Here is an 18,848-nt window from a genome sequence, read left to right as displayed (position 1 = left end):
CATGTGCAACACACATTATATAAGGAATAAATAACTAATATTATTATTAATATTAATATATTACATTAAGGACTTTGTTGGCTTCTGAATAAGACAGTACTTGTAATCTAATCTGTAATTTAGAGTACTTTGTTCATGTATTGGTAATCACAAATTGGTATCACCAGAACCCAATTTTAAAAATCGGGTCGAGAGGGGAAAAATTTGAACTTTTCTAATGAGAGGGTCCAGGACTGCAGTGCAATGGGTTATGACATAATTATATCAGGAGTGAGCATATACAATGTCAACATACACTACAGTAACAGATTAAAACATAGAGACATACAGCTTTACTCACCCTAGCACGATCAGGATGAACAGGAACACTGCAGTACAATCTGACAACTAACAAAAAATATGACATAGACGTCAATACTAGAAGCTGATTGTAAATAAATGATAATAATGTCTCTATTAATTTCTCCCAGAAACAGAACAAGGGTCTACCTTCTAGGCATAATACTGTAGTAACACAATAATTGTTATTAAGAGCTAGTCTTCTTGACTCACTCAAATTGCAAAGTGCGTGGATCTTGACCATGTGATGCAAGTTTTCAGAAATTTGTTTTTCAGTTAAAATTACATACTTTTGCCGATCTGGTCAGCTTATCAGATCTACTTCTTGGCTTCACTTTTAGTACAGTATATTGTCAAGGATGTTTAATCCATTTTTTTACCATTTCCACACGTATTAACAGAGCAAAGAACTGACTAAAATCAAAAATGCAGTGAAATGAAAAAGTAGCAATAAGCTAACCAGGAGCTCAGGGGCGGATCCAGGATTTTTTTTAGGAGGGGGTGCACTCGTCTCTTGCTCTACTTCAACACCAATAAACCACATAGTTTTTTTCTTTGGCAGGATACCAGTTGTATTAGAAAACTGCAGGTCATCTCAGCGGGGGGGGGGGGGGGGGTGGGGTGTGCACCCCCTACACTCTCCCCCTAGATCCGCCCCTGGAGCTTGACAATTTCCTGTGATGTCACTGTATTATGTTTCCACCATTAGTAGCCACGTGCAGGGCTCCATTTTGTAATATGGGGTAGCTACAAAAAATCTCTAGCCTTTAATGACAACCCTGAAAGAATGTCCCTTTAGGATACAAACCTTTTAAAACCAACTCCTTCTGAGTGTTGTTCAATTCCAAGGACCTAAAAAATGTTGCATTAACCATTTCGTTAAAAGAAGAATAATAATAATAATAACAACAAGAAAATGAGGAGGCAATGAAGACACAATGTAACTTAACAGCAGCAGAGTGGCTGATACCTTCTATATGACGCAACTGCCTTTTCCAACTCTCCCAATGATTCATACAACTGCCCCATTAGGCAGTGACCCCTGTAATTAAGAACATACATTCAATCAAACCCAGTTTTGAAACTTGTTTCAACATAATGCCTTGTTCGAACATTTGAAGTACTTTTAATATTTATTTTATAGAAATGGCATAATTTGTTCGTTTTTCACTTTTTCCAATGTGGCTTTTAAAATTTAGGCTATGTTAAACTCGAGACATTGCTGGCCAGCTGTTTCTCGTCGGGGATATGCGGGGTACCCTAATTGCATTGCACAGGTTGTGGGTTTTTTACAGCCATTCTCTCTTGGGGTCAGGCCATCACAAGAGTACAATGTATGTTATTGCCTGTCGCAACTACTGCTTGCAGAGTGGTTTTTTTCTGCTCCCTACCCTACCTCCCTATAGTAAGTATTATGGTACATGTAAGTGTGTTAGGTTTCACTGGTTTGCAGTGCACTGGTGCCAGGGGCAGTGATTTTGTTACAAATAGTAGGTTTGTCACCGCCATGACCCATTGAACTTAATGGTGAGTCCTGTAACCCATCTTAAGAAAAATCCTAAGTCCCTGTCCATAACCAATAAGTCCCACACTTAAAAAAAAAAAACAAAAAAAACAAGGAGTCCTAAACTGAAAATACTTGAGTTTTTTTGTAAACAGACAGTTAACCTGGAGATAGACACCAAAGCTCTTTAATACAGTTTACTGAACTTCTGTATATTTAAAGCATAAAAGACTAAAATGAATTTAATATGCACTTTAAACAACAGCCACAAAAAACCACATGAACAGGATATTTTACCAAAAAGTCTTCAAATCAGTTGATCATTTTTTATGTCCTATGGGATGCATTTCGTGAATTACTTTGCATCTTTGGGAATGTTTATGCATCAGGGGCACAGGACGCAGAGGCTTGAGTGGATACCACTCTAGAGGGTTGTCAAGGTTAACCATTGCACTCGGCAGCAGTTCGGGGCTCCACAGCCTCACAGGTACCTCCCCCATGCTCATCTCTGTTTAACGACAAATGAGTTTAATTTGCAGCTGTTGTCTTTTGTGTAGAGGACCATAATGAATACCACCCGGTAACCGGTAATTATTAAATAAAGTTTTTTCTTCAAATTTTCAGTTACCACAATAAACATCAAGGTAAGATAATGTATGTAAATAAAACTAGTTCTTACCTAAAATCTCCTTCACTCTCGCTAATGTACGCTTCCAGGTACCTACGGGATATTTTTATAACAGATAATATAAATTTAAAATCTTAAAATGATTACTAATGCATGTTAAGTTTTATGGCGTAAAAAGTGAACAGCATACAACTGGAGAGCAGATTTCGCACTGCCTCTAACCTCACTTTAGACTACATGAATACTCATCTCAGAGGATCAATAAAGTCATAGTAGTTTAAGTAGCAAACAGCTGTTTTCTGTCACTGGTGAACAATAATCTGTATAGCAGGACATGGAAAGCTACAAATAGTAGATGTAGTGTGATATTTTGGGGCTAACCTCAGACCAGGGATGACTTGTTTAAGCCTGGTGTTAATACGTAGGCAAAACTCAGCTGATCAGAATTACATTATAGTATACTGTTTCTTAACTGTTCCAGATTTTGCTGACTAATAAAACTTAAAACTGTACAGTAAATAACCCAGACAGTCTAGAATGGCTGAGGACAAATCTAGAGAATAAGGAGCATTTCTATTTTTCTGACACCTTTCAGATTTCTGCAATGGGATGGCAGTGATTATTTCTGACAAAATTAATGAAGACTCAAATTAGTTTTGTCTCGCAGGGGATCAATGCGTAATCATTTTTTCTCTGTTGCTTCGCTTTAGTCTTTCCTTCATAAATAAAAATGGCATGGGACAGATGCTGGAATTTTCCTGACATATTGGTAGAATCTGCAATGATCAGAAAACAGTAAAATTCAGATTTAGGGTTGGAATACTGCTAGACCTACAATCGGCGACAAAATGAGTTGAGACACTTCGCCCAAAAGTGGGCTTTTTTACGTTTTATGAACTTCAAAAGGAGGAAATATAGCTTTCCTCCCCCATCCCCTCCGTGCAATGTTGTGCCCTTGTTTTAGCTACCTATAGAAAACAACAAACACCCCAACTTTGAATGGAGGGGACAGGGGAGGGATGGGGATTCTTTTGTTCTCCAAAGTCACCCTATTTAAGTACAATGTCTCAACAATTTTGTCGCCGATTGTCTGAATCTCAAAAGTGGCCGTACGTCCTTTAGAAAGTTAATTGAATTCATTTTTTTTATGCTGGGATGTAAGACCCCTGGTGGCTTTTTATAACAAATTTTGTTATGTTTGACTTCATCATACCTATTTTAGAACAATTAGAATAAGGCGATTTCGTTATTTTCAGTGCGTGACATTTCGTGTCATGCTTAACCGTGCCTTGACATCGTGCGACGTGGCGCGTCGGGCACGATTTCTTATTCTCTCCTTTATCGAAATGCATCGAAACAAAGAACAAAGTGAAAAGGATAAAAAACTTAATAGATTTCTAGGCATTAAAGTAGTTATAATGGCTAAAATTGCTCTTTAGGAGGAATTTCCACGAGTAACCACGAATAACCACGATGAGTATAAAAGAAAATAATCTAATTATCTTTTTTGAACAAAGTTGGTTACTTCTGGTTACTCGTGGCCAGTCTCCTCCTGACCTCATAGTTTCTACTGTAAAGTACATTCTTCAAAGACCCTTCTGGGTATATGGGCAACGAATCTGCTGCACAGATTTAATGATGCTATGCAGCTTAGTTGTGCATTAGAAGTTGGAACATTTTTCCTGAACATTCTCCTGCGCATAGCAATCATGGCTATTTTATCGTCCATCCCACCCTTATCAAATAGCCAAACTTCGAATAAACACTTCCAACTTACTAGGGATATATTCAAATACAATATATTATCTGCCATCGGTTCCTACCGATCACACTTAGTTACCAGAGGAAAATCAATCATTCTGTACGTGGGTATGCTGCGTAATTACTCGATATCACTACCGAGTACAAAGATTGTCAAAACTAATTTTCCCGCGAAAAACACAGGAAACGGATTATATGGGTATCTTATCTATCTTCTGAAAAACGACAAGGTGAATATAGTAATCTCAACTAGTTATTGTCTCCTAACCGGTGCTAATAGGACAACAGCGCAAAGATTTCGGTTCAGACAATCAGCGACAAAATGAGTTGAGACACTTCGCCCAAAAGTGGGCTTTTTTACGTTTTATGAACTTCAAAAGGAGGAAATATAGCTTTCCTCCCCCATCCCCTCCGTGCAATGTTGTGCCCTTGTTCTAGCTACCTATAGAAAACAACAAACACCCCAACTTTGAATGGAGGGGACAGGGGAGGGGTGGGGATTCTTTTGTTCTCCGAAGTCACCCTATTTCAGTACAATGTCTCAACAATTTTGTCGCCGATTGTAGCTTCCTCTCTGCAATAAGACAGATCACTGTAGAAAGTTCAAATACAGTACTTTGCCCTGATTTTTGGGGGAGGAGCCCTAAAATATTTTAGCAGCCTACATTGTATAACAGGCCATCCTAGAATTATATTTACCGGCACAATGCAAAATAGAATGAAATCGCTGTCATATTTTATTTCAGTTAGGCAAAATAACACTCTATAAACTTTTTGATTAATTTGTAATCAAAAATGTCTTAAGTCATGTACAAGTATATGAAAAAAATCGAAGTTAAATTATAGACTGTAGTCCGACCAGAAGAACTTTGACAAGTTTAAACACGAGGGCCAAGCTTGATAGTAAACAGGAGAGAATAGGTAAAATAGCACTTTAAAAGTTTAAACTGCGTTCATTTCGATTAACATCAAACACAAGTCTTACAAACGAAGAAACTGCAACGGACAGTGTGAAGTCGAACGAACAGGAAAGGGCACGCAAAATGCAACGTTAACAATTACAAACATAAACTTACCGTTTTGCAGTCTCATTGTCAGAAGCTTCTCGGTACAGTCTGGCAAAGGCAAACCCTTTCAGGTTACGCTGCAATTCAGGAAAGGTCAATATAGAAATGAATGCAAAGAGATTTCTCCGATGAGCAATGAATGAAATATGCTTAACTAAGCTCACCTCGTGCGCACTTTTGCAATTTCGTTCAACCTGAACCACGTACTTATCGACTTCGTCCTTGGTCCAAACCATTTCAAAGGTTTGTGGAGAATGTAAAGCTTGAAGCCAAAACGACGGGATCTCAATTCAACAGGCAATGTGCTTCAATTTTACTAGCATTTCATATTTCGAAAACTCTCAAAACGAAGACCGCGAAAGATAATTTTGACTTGACGCATGATTTTGAATAAAAAACCGCTGTCCGGTGACATTTTTTGCTTTTCTCTGACTTCCGGTTTTTCGCGGAAAAAAGCTGCAGCTTTCGTGCCTGTTCATGCAAAGTTGATGATGCCAATTTCAATAAGGTAAGAATTATCTTTTTTTATATGTATTATGCTGTTTTCAAGCTTAGTTTTTGTTTACTGTCGATAAAATTTACGTCTTTGAATACTGTGTTCTGTAAGCCTCAACCCCGCTAGCTGCCGAGACAGTTTCTATCATGTTGCAGCTGATTTTGATGTCCTCTTATCTTGTAAGAGGCTTCCTTCCGGCGGCTCGCTCTCCCTTTTTGGTAGATGAAATGTTTATAGCACAGTGTCTTTATATGGTAGGGAGCTGAGTCATCCTGAATGTGGTCGGAATTGTTATTTTTCGTATATGTCTTCCTGCTGTCATTTGTTTATATTTTTAGAACTGAATTCATCTACACTCGAGTCGGAGGCAGCGGAACGAGCAGGGACTTTAAGATCCAACGACGCGACGGCAATGAGAATGTCGCTTAAAAAGTGAGTTTGCGTTCTTTCAGTCTTTATCCCAATTATTCCTACCCAGTCACTTTGTCAAATGAAGGCGAACCCTCCTGGAGTTGAATTCTCCAAGCACGGAAAGAGAAACTGAATTTCGTCGTCGCTTGTTTACGTCCTCCATAAAACGCGGAATTAGGCATTTTCACGTCGTGGTCCTGCAAAAACGGGCGGAGAAATGTACAAAAAAGCATGTTGCACGTGCAAAGTTGTTGTTTTGCTCATAAAACCTATGGTTTATTTGACGTTCTCGTTGCCGTTCGCGTCGTTGGATCTTGGAGCGAACGCCCCCGGACCGGCAAAGCGCGGAGGGGAGGGGCGCTTATTCAAAGGACGCGGTGATTAGCCTGCGTGGGATTTAACGAGCGCGCAAGGGGAACACTAGCTAGAAGGGGAGAGGAGGCATATTGGTTGTTTACCATTTATAAAAAAAATTCCGGAAATTTTGGCTGGGAATTTTCGGTCGGTAAGAACGGTAAATGTCGTTTACCATTTGCTTAAAATTTCCTGATTGTCGCACCGCGCTAGACTGGATTCTAGTTACAGCATGAAACTGGTTACGAAACTCAAGAACCTTGTAAATGGTAAACGAATTTCCATTCGGAACGTCCTAATCGGGAAAACGGGACTACCTTTTCAAAATTTCCGTTTGTCCAGGGAATTTTCCAGTGGGACGAACCAAAAAATCGTTTACCATTTACATCCCAAGCGGAATTTCTGGAAATTTGTGGTAAATGGTGAACAACCGATCCTCTCCTTTTCTCGCCTCCTGCGCGCGCGTCCTTAAACTTTCTCCCTTCGCCTGCTACGCAGGCTAACCGAGGGAAAGCGGTTATTCGAGGGGTGGGTATCATTCGAGGGTATACAGTGACTCAACTTCCGGCTAATTGTTTGTTTTGGTTTCCCAATAAAAAGTCCCAGCAAGGACGACGGCGACTGCAACGAAAACGTCAAAGAAGAAATATTTTTTTTATTTTTTCCCCAAACAGAGAGCCTGTTCACAGGCTAGCTTTTTTGTACATTTCTTTGCCATCACCTCACGACTTCGAGGTGAAAGTTCCTAATTTCACGTTTTGTGGGGGGAGAGGAGGCACAAGACAACGACTTTCTTTTTCTTTTCCTCAACTTCGATACAGTCTTTTAGTATTCAACACCACAAGATTTGCTAACATGTTACGAATTAAAAGACATGCATTAAGCGTGAGAATTAAGTGACGTTTTCGTAGCCGTCACCCTGGTTGTTGCTTAAGCTCCCATTTGACAGGCATTGGAAAAAAAAATATAAAGATAAAGAGGTCTATTCAGTATGCTAAGCTTTTTACCGGATTTTGTCGATATAGATACGTTTGTTGACAACATGAGTGGGCACCAAAACATCTCAGAACACTTTCTTACCGCAAGAGAAAAATCACTTCAGAAGAAAGTCGTTCATTTGGAGACCCAGTTGCAGGTGTACAAGTCCCAAATAGGTAAGCCAGTTTATAACTATAGATGTACTGGTAAGGAGCAAAGAATGAATTCCAAGGAGTTTGACTAAAATCAGTGTCCGGTGGCGCGCTACCGGTAGTCTTCATAAACCAGAAGAAAAAAATACAAGAGATGAGCAGAGGGCCCTGTGGCTCGCCACTCACGACAATTAAGTGTTGGAGTAACAGCAGAATACCCCGCCACTTCAAAGCAGTATCCTTGAAAGAGCTGGATATGTGGATCGGATACGCAGATACGTAGTGACTGAGTATCCACGTATCGCATATCCGCCTATTTTTAGAGGTTGCTTTAAAGTGGCAGTGTTTGCAGTTAAGCCCAGGTGTTAATAGCCGCCCAGGCCACAGGCAGACGATTAGAGCAGACATAAAACTTTTTTTTCTTTTTTGAATGGTCTGATTAGCGTGAATAGTTCATATTATGCGAACATGGAACCTAATGTTTAGGAACTTGCCAACATAGTCTGATCTTGTTTGATTTAATTCTAGGAAATCCCGTAAGTTGATGGAATTTAACATTAATACCACGTACAGCAGAACGTGTCAAAAAAAGGGTGTTACTGAGCTAACCTTTCGTCCAACTTAGCCCCTATCCAAAGTTAGACGTTCTTATAACTGATCATGAGGTTATGTTCACGCTATTCCCAGCTGTATTCCGGATAGCAATCCGGTATAATGTGGACACATATCCGATATGTGACTCTCCATTTTAGAGATTGGCGTAGTGCAGCTTACCCTGGGTACCAGAGGTTTTTTCTCGCGTTCGACGGGGAGCTTCGTTTCCTTTGCCGGAAGCCGACTCGTGTTCGGCCGGAGGCCGAAGACACGAGCGGTGAAACCGCGGGTCACTTTTTAAGACTTGACCGAGACCGAAAACCGCGCGAAAACCGCCGAAATCACCGTTCTTATTTGAACAGAAGCCCTATCCGGGTATGGTTTTCGCGCCGGCGCAAAAGCTGTCTGGTAAGGTATAGTGTGAACTGTCTTAGCCATGAGTAATTAATTGTACGAGCTGGGGCCATTAACCAACATTTTTGTAATTTTTAACTGTAATGTCCTACACGGTTTAGATATTCTTCATGAGGAACAGAAGAAACTTGAAGAAAGAGTGCTTACTACGGAGAGTGCCTTGACAAAAACGAAGAAGGAGCTATTAGAGACGAAAAAAGAGGTAGCCATTCTCTAATTGTTTGGCGTAGTTGGTAGAAGTACAAAGCACGTTAGTCATAAAAGTCCAAGGACTCAAACCCCGTGACTAGACAATCGGGTTCTTTTTTTCCGGCTTACAATTCTACGGTTTTTTCAACTATTGATATGTACCAGTTTGTGTAACATTAGTAAAACCAGCGTCTCGTTGCCGGTCAGAGCAAGCTTGTGTATCCTAACCGGTGGTGTTTTAGATCTGAGTACGAAACTTGAATATTTAAAATCTTTGCAGGTGCTTGACAAAGAGCTGGCCGAGATTCAGTTATCTGAGGAACTAAAGTCCATGACTCTTCAAGCAGAGGAGTATAAGGTATTAGGCTAATTAAAGCGGACACCCTTGTGAACACATTAGCTCTTAATTACTCGGCAAATATATCTCCAAAGCAGCCATCAGAAATTTATCTTTTAATGTGTGCCCAGCTTTAACCTTTTCTTCGCTACTGGGCAGTCTCAACTCACACAATTATAACTTCACTGACAGTGGACAAGTGGCTATCAAGGTAGAGAATATATATATTTTTTAATATTGTGGCAGGTCAGTACTTGCTTAGTCCCCTTAATGAAATCCGCGAGAAAGCTTAACGTAAGTCTTGCTGTAGGGAAGAAGTGGCTTTAAATATCCGGGGCCATGGCTGCGGCAAAGATTTTATTTACTTTAATCAATTAGCTATGACAAACGTCCTTAGATGAAATTCAGTCTTCTGTTATACGTGTTGAACATCACCCTCATTTAACGCTTCAACCTTTGAAGAGGAATTGCTCTGATGGTTATCCTTTCAACCATAGCGTCTTTTTGTGGCGGAGAGAAACAAGAACATATGCGGCTTAGAAAGACTGGAGGCACTGATTTCAAACGCGGATGCTGAAATGCACAACGAGGACATGCCCAACCGGTTTGAAAGTTTTAAGGTAAATCTTTAATTGTTGATTACTTTCTCTTCTTTAACTGTCTGTCAAACTAACGCTCTAGTAATCTACAGTAGCCACTTATTCAGGCGGCCACTGTCACTTACCTTTTTTTCGTCAGGCTGTCGGATTTAATTTTTATCCCGGTATAACGTGACGAATGGGTAAGAGTAAGGTTACTAAGAATGAATCCAACCTGCTGTGGGAGCACTAATAAGCAGGCTGCAAAACTTCAGTCAGTGGTTTCTGTCTAGACTTTCTATTGAAACCACTTTTTAACATTTAATGCATGTAGGTGTTGTAAGCGTGATCGAGTTCAGAGTTTAGTGAAGCGTGAACAAGCATCAGTTGTAGATCAGTGATCCCTCTGCCGTTTATTTAGAGACGAGAGTACGCTTCCAGTTTCATTTTCATTCCTACTAAGCTTATGCCCCCTAGCCCCTAAATCAAGGCTTTGCTCTGATAGGAACTTTATTCTCTCATATAAATGTTTTCTCTTTGGACATGAAATTCTAGGAATTAATCAGCGTGATACAAGAGGGTTTTCAGGCTCAAATAAAGATGATTCTTGATAAGCTTTCCGACGCCGAAGATATGCTTTACCGTTCATCGCCTTACACAGAAGGGAAAGTACAACAGACGAAGATCAACAAAGAAACACCCTCAAATGGTTCAATGTTCGAGTTAGCAAATCTGAGTGACAAAGTCAAGGAAGAAGTTGATGAGGAACCAAGGGTAAAAGCAGCCAACCCTCGTCCTGAGAAAATCCAAGCTGTAACGGATAGCTCGGAAGCGTGCAAATACGAGCAATTTAGTTGCAACTCTACAAACGGTGAGGATTCCGTGGAGTCTGAACCAACTCCAGTTGTTCAGTTTCAACAAACACAGCAATCATTTGTACAAGCTCAGGCGAATTTCAAACATGCCCATCCAAATGATACGATTGATGGGCATCCATTTATGAGCAAAAGTCCTATAAAGGGAGCAACGAAACAAGACCAAGATTGCATTTTGATCTATGAAAGGCGTACCCCAATAGTAGACCGAGAAATAGCGAGTCGACTTTTCCTTCCACCAAATTTCTACAATTATACCAAACGTGAGCCTTGCACTGGGTGTATTGGTTGTCGTGGTATACCAAAAAGAGCAGCCGATACCATTAAACAGGAGGTTAAGGACATTAAACAAGTCAGTACGTCTGCTACTTCAGCGGTTTTCACAAACACAGCGACGAGTCATGTATTTGGACAGTCAGCTAACTTTGGCCGACTGACGTTATCATCGTTTAAAGCTCAAGATAGAATTGCATTTTCTCAGTCACAAACGAAGACAAGCCATAAACCATTTCAAGGAGCAGGTCAGCAGCTTTTCGCTGAACCTGCTAAGGAGGTCGAGGAACAAGATAGCGATAAGTTGCATTTCGAACCAGTTATTCCTCTGCCTGAAGAAATCCAAGTTGTCACAGGAGAAGAAGGTCTGGAGGTGACGTTTTCTGACAGAGCAAAGCTGTATCGGTTTGATGGTGACTCGTCGCAGTGGAAAGAAAGGGGCATTGGAGAAGTGAAGCTATTACGTCATCCAACTTCAGGGCGAGGAAGAGTTCTTATGAGGAGAGAGCAAATCAAGAAATTGTGTGCTAACCATAACATTACTGTTGAAATGGAGCTCAAACCCAATGTTGGATCAAATCGTTCTTGGGTCTGGTATACTTCTGCGGATTATTCTGAAGGTGAGGGAAAGCCGGAAAAACTAGCCATCAAGTTTAAGACTGCGGAAACAGCTGGAAATTTTAAACAGGTGTTTGATGAACTGAAGGAACCACTTTCGTCAGGTCATTCCCCGGAAAAGGCGCCTGCTGAACATCAAAAGGCGACGGGTTGCGAACTTTATAAACAGTTTCTTTCAAATTTTACTCCTGCACTTGGCACATGGGCTTGTGAGGTGTGCTATGTTGAAAATAAGGTTGGGGATTCGGCATGCGTGGCATGTAACTCCCTAAAACCAAACAACGGAGAGACTGAACCACCATCCAAACATGGAGAAGAAGCAGCTGCAACGAATGTGTCTGTTGTTGATTCGGTGGAACCAAACACATTCCAAAACGTGAATAAAGACGCTCCGACTTCCTTCTTCTTGCAGTCTCTGGGAGGGAAGGGCCTGAATACTTCAAAGCTTTTCACCATTGGGCGAGGAGAATCAAGTGTAGATAAAGATACTAGAGACGATGAGATTGACCTGTCTCCAAGTAAGACGTCTTCTCCTAGCAAGAAGGGGATAATAACACCACAACCCTCAACTCGAGACTCCCAAGGTAACCTGTTGACAGGTCTTCCGTTTGGGTCAGGTGCTCCATTCGATTTCACATTTAGGATGACAGTTTGGCCTGGATCTGCGCCACAAAAGCCAAGATCTCCACTGTCACACACGTTTCCAACGAGTCTTGTTCAAGGGGACGATGATGGTAAATCTAATTTTGAGCCAGTCATTCCTCTCCCTGAAGAAATCCAAGTTCGCACAGGAGAAGAAGGTCTGGAGATGATGTTTTCCGAGAGGGCAAAGCTGTATCGGTTTGATGGTGACTCGTCGCAGTGGAAAGAAAGGGGCATTGGAGAAGTGAAGCTATTACGTCATCCAACTTCAGGGCGAGGAAGAGTTCTCATGAGGAGAGAGCAAATCAAGAAATTGTGTGCTAACCATAACATTACTGCTGAAATGGAGCTCAAACCCAATGTTGGATCAAATCGTTCTTGGGTCTGGTATACTTCTGCGGATTATTCTGAAGGTGAGGGAAAGCCGGAAAAACTAGCCATCAAGTTTAAGACTGCGGAAACGGCTGGAAAGTTTAAACAGGTGTTTGATGAACTGAAGGAACCACTTTCGTCAGATCATTCCCCGGAAAAGGCGCCTGCTGAACATCAAAAGGCGACGGGTTGCGAACTTTATAAACAGTTTCTTTCAAATTTTGCTCATGCACCTGGCACATGGTCTTGTGAGGTGTGCTATGTTGAAAATAAGGCTGGGGATTCGGTATGCGTGGCATGTAACTCCCTAAAACCAAACGACGGAGAAACTGAACCACCATCCAAACATGGAGAAGAAACAGCTACAGCAAATGTGTCTGCTGTTGATTCGGTGAAACCTAAAACATTCCAAAACTTGAATAAAGAAGCTTCGATTTCTTTCTTCTTCCACCCTCCAGGAGAGAAGGGCCTACATACTTCAAAGCTTTTCACCATTGGGCGAGGAGAATCAAGTGTAGATAAAGATACTAGTGACGATGAAATTGACCTGTCTCCAAGCAAGACGTTTTCTCCGAGCAAGAAGAGGATAATAACACCACAACCCTCAACCCAAGACTCCCAAGGTACTCTGTTGACAGGTCTTCCGTTTGGTACAGGTGCTCCATGCAATTTCACATTTAGGATGACAGTTTCGCCTGGATCTCCGCCACAAAAGCCAAGATCTCCATTGTCACAAAGTACTCCAACGAGTCCTGTTCCATATTTCGAGCCTCTCATACCACTCCCTGACAAAGCTGAATGTCGCACGGGGGAGGAGGGGCAGGAGGTTCTGTTTTGTGAACGTTGTAAACTGTTTCGATACGACAGTGACACGTCTCAGTGGAAAGAACGAGGAGTTGGTGACATCAAAATTCTTCTTAACCCAAGTTCTAAGAGGCATCGAATCCTAATGAGACGTGATCATGTGTTCAAAATTTGTGCAAATCATGTGATAACCTCAGACATGCAACTTAAACCGTTTCCAAAATCTGAGAGAGCCTGGTTGTGGACAACACTTGGGGATTTCTCAGAAGAAACAACTACAGCGGAAACTTTGGCCGTAAGGTTTAAATGCAACGAAGTTGCCAATATTTTTAAGGAAGTTTTTGACAAGGCTCTACAGACTCTTTCACGTAAAAGTGACCATTTGGTATCTTCATCAAATGCAAAGGACAATCATCTTGACAAAGCAATAGTTGAAAAAGATCAAAAGGAGAGAGACGTCTTTGGGTATGAGGAGGAGGCATTTGCTCAAGCAGGGATATCAGCAAGGTGGGTAGTGACGAGGCAGTTTTTAATAATAATAATAATAATAATTATAATTATAACAATAATAATAATATAATAATATCTATAATAAAAAATACTCATAGTAGGCATTCGTCTATCTCCTGAGGTAATGGTAGCGTTTACATTAGTTAAAGTCAGTCTTGTTGCGAGGAGCGTCCATTATCGCTCGACAGGCCGATCTTTGAATGACAGTCTCTTCGGTACGTGTTACAAGCGAAAAAACGTTGGAGTTACTTAGGCAGGGGGTCAATGGTTTGTCTTAGTAACCTGTAACGTGATATCACCTTCGTTGTTATTGTTACTTTGAAATGATGTTTAAAATCATTGATCAGTCCAGTCAGCTATTGACCATGATTCTCGCTTCTATCCCTATGTAAGGCAACTGTAACTCGCACAATGTGCCTTAAACCGCGTTCAACTTGTTTCTATAGAATTTGACCCACCATATAAAATATATTGAGCGTGTTATAATGTAACAAAGGATGGAATGCTGTTTGAAGGGTTGAGCTGAAAATGGCTTCCAAGCTGATATAGTGCTCCTCAACGGCACGCCCACCTCAACATGATTAATTTCATCTTAATGTTTGTTCTCAGTGAGCAAGAACAGTCGATGCATAAGCAGGTCACAGAAGTGGCAACATCGGTACGGAACAAACTAAGCCAATCAGGTTTTCTGTTTGGCTCTGCCAGCGTAGGTTCGTTGTCCTTTCAGTCTGTAGCCGCTTCCTCTTTGACTGACAGCCTGACGACGCCTGACAAGTCTCCAGGGTTAAAAGGTGCTGGGGCTCAATTATTTGCCGCCTCTACAACGAAGGATGATAGTGATGGAGATGCAGCAGACGGTGATCACCCTGATGAACCATATTTCGAGCCCTTTATATCTCTTCCGGTAAAGATTGACCTAAAAACTGGGGAAGAAGACGAACAGGTCATGTTTTCACATCGAGCTAAGTTGTATCGCTTTGTCGCAGAGGAGAAGCAGTGGAAAGAGCGCGCGATTGGAGATATCAAGTTGCTGAGAAATGTAACATCGGGAAAAATGCGAGTGCTGATGCGGCGGGATCAGGTGTTGAAACTTTGTGCGAATCATCAGATAACCACTGACATGAGTTTACAGCCAAATGCAGGCTCAGATAGATCGTGGGTTTGGAGTACACATGCAGACTTCTCTGAGGGGGAATGCAAAGCAGAGCGACTAGCTGTTAGGTTTAAGAACGAAGACATTGCCAGGAAATTCAAAGAAAAGTTTGAAGAATGCCAGGAAATGCTGAAGAACCAGATATCATTGAAACCGCCACTCCAAAAGGAGACTGTCAATACAGAGGACGTGAAAGAAGACCTTCTTGCGAAGTTTAAAGCTGAAGAAGGATCATGGGAGTGTGATACCTGTATGGTGAGAAACGACAGTGATAAGTTAGTATGTGCAGCGTGTACAAGCCCGAAACCAGGGATAAAGGATAGTCAGGATAAAAAGTCAGAAGGAAAGCCAATTTTTGGATCTGGATCCACGTCGTCTGGGACAAGTTTTACATTTGGATCAGGTGCATCATCTTCTGGTACAGGGTTTTCATTTCGATCAGGTGCAACTCGCTATGGAAAAGGATTTGTATTTGGTTCCACTGAAACAAATAAAGGAAGTGCAAAACCGTTTTTCTCCTTTGGATCATCGAACCTGACTCCAAGTTCAAGCTCAGAAACTGCAACTACATTTGGTTCAATGACGCATCTAGAAACGGCTATTCAAGAGCAAGCTTCTGGAGACTACATCGATGATGATGATGATGATCAGACGGATCAGCAAACACCTGATGTAGACAATAAGCAGCCGGGAAATGAAGAGAAGAAGAATGTGCTTACTGAGGACACGGATGCTGTAGCGGGCGAAAAGGTTGAGATGACATCATGTGGAGAAAGGTAATGCGTTATGTGCTCAAACGACAAGTAAATGAATGTAGAGATTTTCATTTGATTTGTCAGACTAACAAGTCAGTGAGATGGGACGCACAAGCCGAAAAAGCGCTCCCAAGGCCGAGAAACGCAGTGCAACGATGCTTACTAATTAACTCAGTGCACAACCTTCCAGTATGGTATACTCAGTATCTAGTGTGTAGAATTTTCAAAATCTTTCACTGTCCTTCCAGTTAAAAAGTGACTGCTTGTTTCCATGTTATATCGTAGATAGAAGCATTTCAAGAAGAAAAGTTGTACACCTGTTAGTTTACGAACAAATTAGTAGTTCAAAGTGTAGGCCAATATTTTTAGTGGGTCTATTATCATCCAGCAACTATTTAACTGAATCGCTTGGTCCCTTTGAATAAATGAGGTGATCGTTGTTCTCGTTAATAATACTCTTCGTGGGAGGGCACTATTAATGTTTGTTTGTTTTAATTATTCTACACACTAACTTTTGCAGTGAGGCTGCCCAAAAAAACAAAAATGACAAGTCGAGTGAGGAAAAAGCATTTCTCTTTGGTTCTCCAAGCATCTCTGCAATGTCGTTTCAGTCGGTAGCTGCTTCTTCGATCGAAAACAGCCCATTTGGGCAGAACGCAAAAACAAAATCCAAGGGGTTTGCTGGAGCTGGATCGACACTTTTTGCTTCTCAGTCTCTGGGAGGGGAGACACACGAAGAGGAAGAACAAGAGGGTGATCATGATGGACCACACTTCGAAGCAATCATTTCTCTACCAGAGAAAATTGACGTAAAAACAGGGGAAGAAGACGAACAGGTCATGTTTTCACATCGAGCTAAGTTGTATCGCTTTGTCGCAGAGGAGAAGCAGTGGAAAGAGCGCGGGATTGGAGATATCAAGTTGCTGAGAAATGTAACATCGGGAAAAATGCGAGTGCTGATGCGGCGGGATCAGGTGTTGAAACTTTGTGCGAATCATCAGATAACCACTGACATGAGTTTACAGCCAAATGCAGGCTCAGATAGATCGTGGGTTTGGAGTACACATGCAGACTTCTCCGAGGGAGAATGCAAAGCAGAACGACTAGCTGTCAGGTTTAAGAACGAAGACATTGCCAGGAAATTCAAAGAAAAGTTTGAAGAATGCCAGGAAATGCTGAAGAACCAGGCATCATTGAAACCGCCACTCCAAAAGGAGAATGTCAATGCCGAGGGCGTGAAAGATGATCTTTTTCCGAAGTTTAAAGCTGAAGAAGGATCATGGGAGTGTGATACCTGTGTGATGAGAAACGGCAGTGACAAGTTAGTGTGTGTAGCGTGCACAACCCCAAAACCTGGAGCTCAGACATCACAAATGCCAGCCAATGGAGGGACACCATCTTTTTCGTTTGGTACAGCTGGTGCTCCATCGAATTCAGGATTTTCTTTTGGATCTCCTGCATCTAGTGTTGATGCTGGAAGAGGATTTGCTTCAGCTTCTAGTCAAGGATTTTCATTTGGCTCAGATTCTTCACCTTCTCGAACTGGTTTCGTATTTAGTCGGCAAAAGGCAAGCCTCGGTGCGGATCTTCTGGGAGGATGGAAACCCGAAGAGGGATCCTGGGAGTGTAATACCTGTTTAGTGAGAAACAAAAGTGAGAAGTTGGAATGTGTAGCGTGTGCAAGTCCAAAGCCAGGAGTTGACGTAAACCGCGAGAAAACGACAGAAGGAAGGCCATCGTTTGGATTTTGTTCTGGTTCATCGTTTTCCAGTGCGGGGTTTTCGCTAGGAACAAGTGCCTCCTCTTCTGGCGCTGGATTTTCTTTTGGATCTGGCCCGACATCGAGTGGGGCAGGGTTCTCATTTGGATTTAATGGACAAAGTGATGGGGGGAAAGGTGTCAGTGATGGTTTTGAGGAAAGATGGAAACCTGAAAAGGATTCCTGGGAGTGTACTATCTGTTTGGTGACGAACAAAAGTGAGAAGTTGGAATGTGTAGCGTGTGCAAGCCCAAAGCCAGGAGTTGACGTAAACCGCGAGAAAACGACAGAAGGAAAGCCATTGTTTGGATTTAGTCCTGGTTCATCGTTTTCCAGTACGGGGTTTTCGTTTGGAACAAGTGCCTCCTCCTCTGGTGCTGGGTTTTCTTTTGGATCTTGCCCGACATCGAGTGGGGCAGGGTTCTCATTTGGATTTAATGGACAAAGTGATGGTGATGGGGGAGAAGGAGACGAAGGGAAGAAAGGCGTCGGCAAGGGTCTTCTGAAAGGATGGAAACCTGAAACGGATTGCTGGGATTGTACTACCTGTTTGGTGAGGAACCAAATTGACAAGTTGGAATGTGTAGCGTGTGCAAGCACAAAGCCAGGAGTTGACGTAAACCGCAAGAAAACGACAGAAGGAAAGCCATTATTTGGATTTGGTTCTGGTTCATCGTTTTCCAGTGCAGGGTTTTCGTTTGGAACAAGTGCCTCCTCTTCTGGTGCTGGATTTTCTTTTGGATCTGGCCCGACATCGACTGGGGCAGCGTTTTCATTTGGATTCAATGGACAGAGTGGTGATGGAGAAGAAAGAGAAGGGTAGAAAGATGTCGTAAGGGTCTTCTGTAAAGATGGCAACCTGAATGAGTCAGTGGGAGTGTGATACACCGGCCTGTTCCTGCTTAGTGAGAAACAAGAGTGGGAATTGGTAATGTGTTGTGTGTGCAAGTCCAAGTCCAGTGCTGGTAAAGTTTAAATCGTAGAATCCACTTCTGCCATGACATACCAGAGACAGATGACGCAAAACAAGACTTCTTTACTTCCTGTTCAGGGTAAATCTGCTTTGTATTGTTTCATGGTTTTTGTTCTTTTGTTTTACGTCATCTGTGTCCGGTACACGAGGTAAACCTCTCTTTTGACCGATTCCATTGGATCCATTAACTTAAACAGAAAATCACGTATCCGTATTTACCACTTAATGCGGCTTTAGGGGCCTCTAAAACAGCCAAGAGAACGGGGTTTTAAAAAACGAATTTATTCATGAATAGGTGTGCCCGCGGCCTTA

The 18,848-nt window shown here is 41.8% G+C and overlaps 2 protein-coding genes across 3 annotated transcripts in view; one reads left to right on the top strand and one right to left on the bottom strand.

Annotated features, from left to right (window-relative positions):
• LOC140950475 (E3 SUMO-protein ligase RanBP2-like) overlaps positions 1 to 5,381 on the bottom strand; it is a 34,423-nt gene extending 29,042 nt beyond the window's left edge. For both annotated transcript variants that reach the window (XM_073399707.1, XM_073399708.1), the window contains exons 1-4: positions 5,309 to 5,381; positions 2,523 to 2,564; positions 1,310 to 1,381; positions 341 to 387 (exon numbers count right to left, since the gene is read on the bottom strand). In XM_073399707.1, the coding sequence (XP_073255808.1) occupies positions 341 to 387; positions 1,310 to 1,355 (93 nt within the window). In that variant the 5' untranslated portion in view covers positions 1,356 to 1,381; positions 2,523 to 2,564; positions 5,309 to 5,381. The remainder of the gene's footprint in view (positions 1 to 340; positions 388 to 1,309; positions 1,382 to 2,522; positions 2,565 to 5,308) is intronic.
• Positions 5,382 to 7,584: 2,203 nt separating this feature from the next.
• LOC140949410 (uncharacterized) lies at positions 7,585 to 18,738 on the top strand. The gene is made up of 8 exons (XM_073398572.1): positions 7,585 to 7,714; positions 8,800 to 8,900; positions 9,168 to 9,245; positions 9,722 to 9,844; positions 10,358 to 12,185; positions 13,239 to 13,893; positions 14,506 to 15,825; positions 16,325 to 18,738. Exons 1-8 carry the CDS (start codon positions 7,603 to 7,605, stop codon positions 18,384 to 18,386), a joined length of 6,279 nt encoding a protein of 2,092 aa, XP_073254673.1. The 5' UTR covers positions 7,585 to 7,602; the 3' UTR covers positions 18,387 to 18,738.
• Positions 18,739 to 18,848: the final 110 nt, after the last annotated feature.

Source organism: Porites lutea, chromosome 10 (assembly GCF_958299795.1).
Source record: "Porites lutea chromosome 10, jaPorLute2.1, whole genome shotgun sequence".
NCBI classification, from domain to species: Eukaryota; Metazoa; Cnidaria; class Anthozoa; order Scleractinia; family Poritidae; genus Porites; species Porites lutea.
Note: the sequence above shows the minus strand (reverse complement) of the source record. Positions and strands in the feature narration are given on the sequence as shown.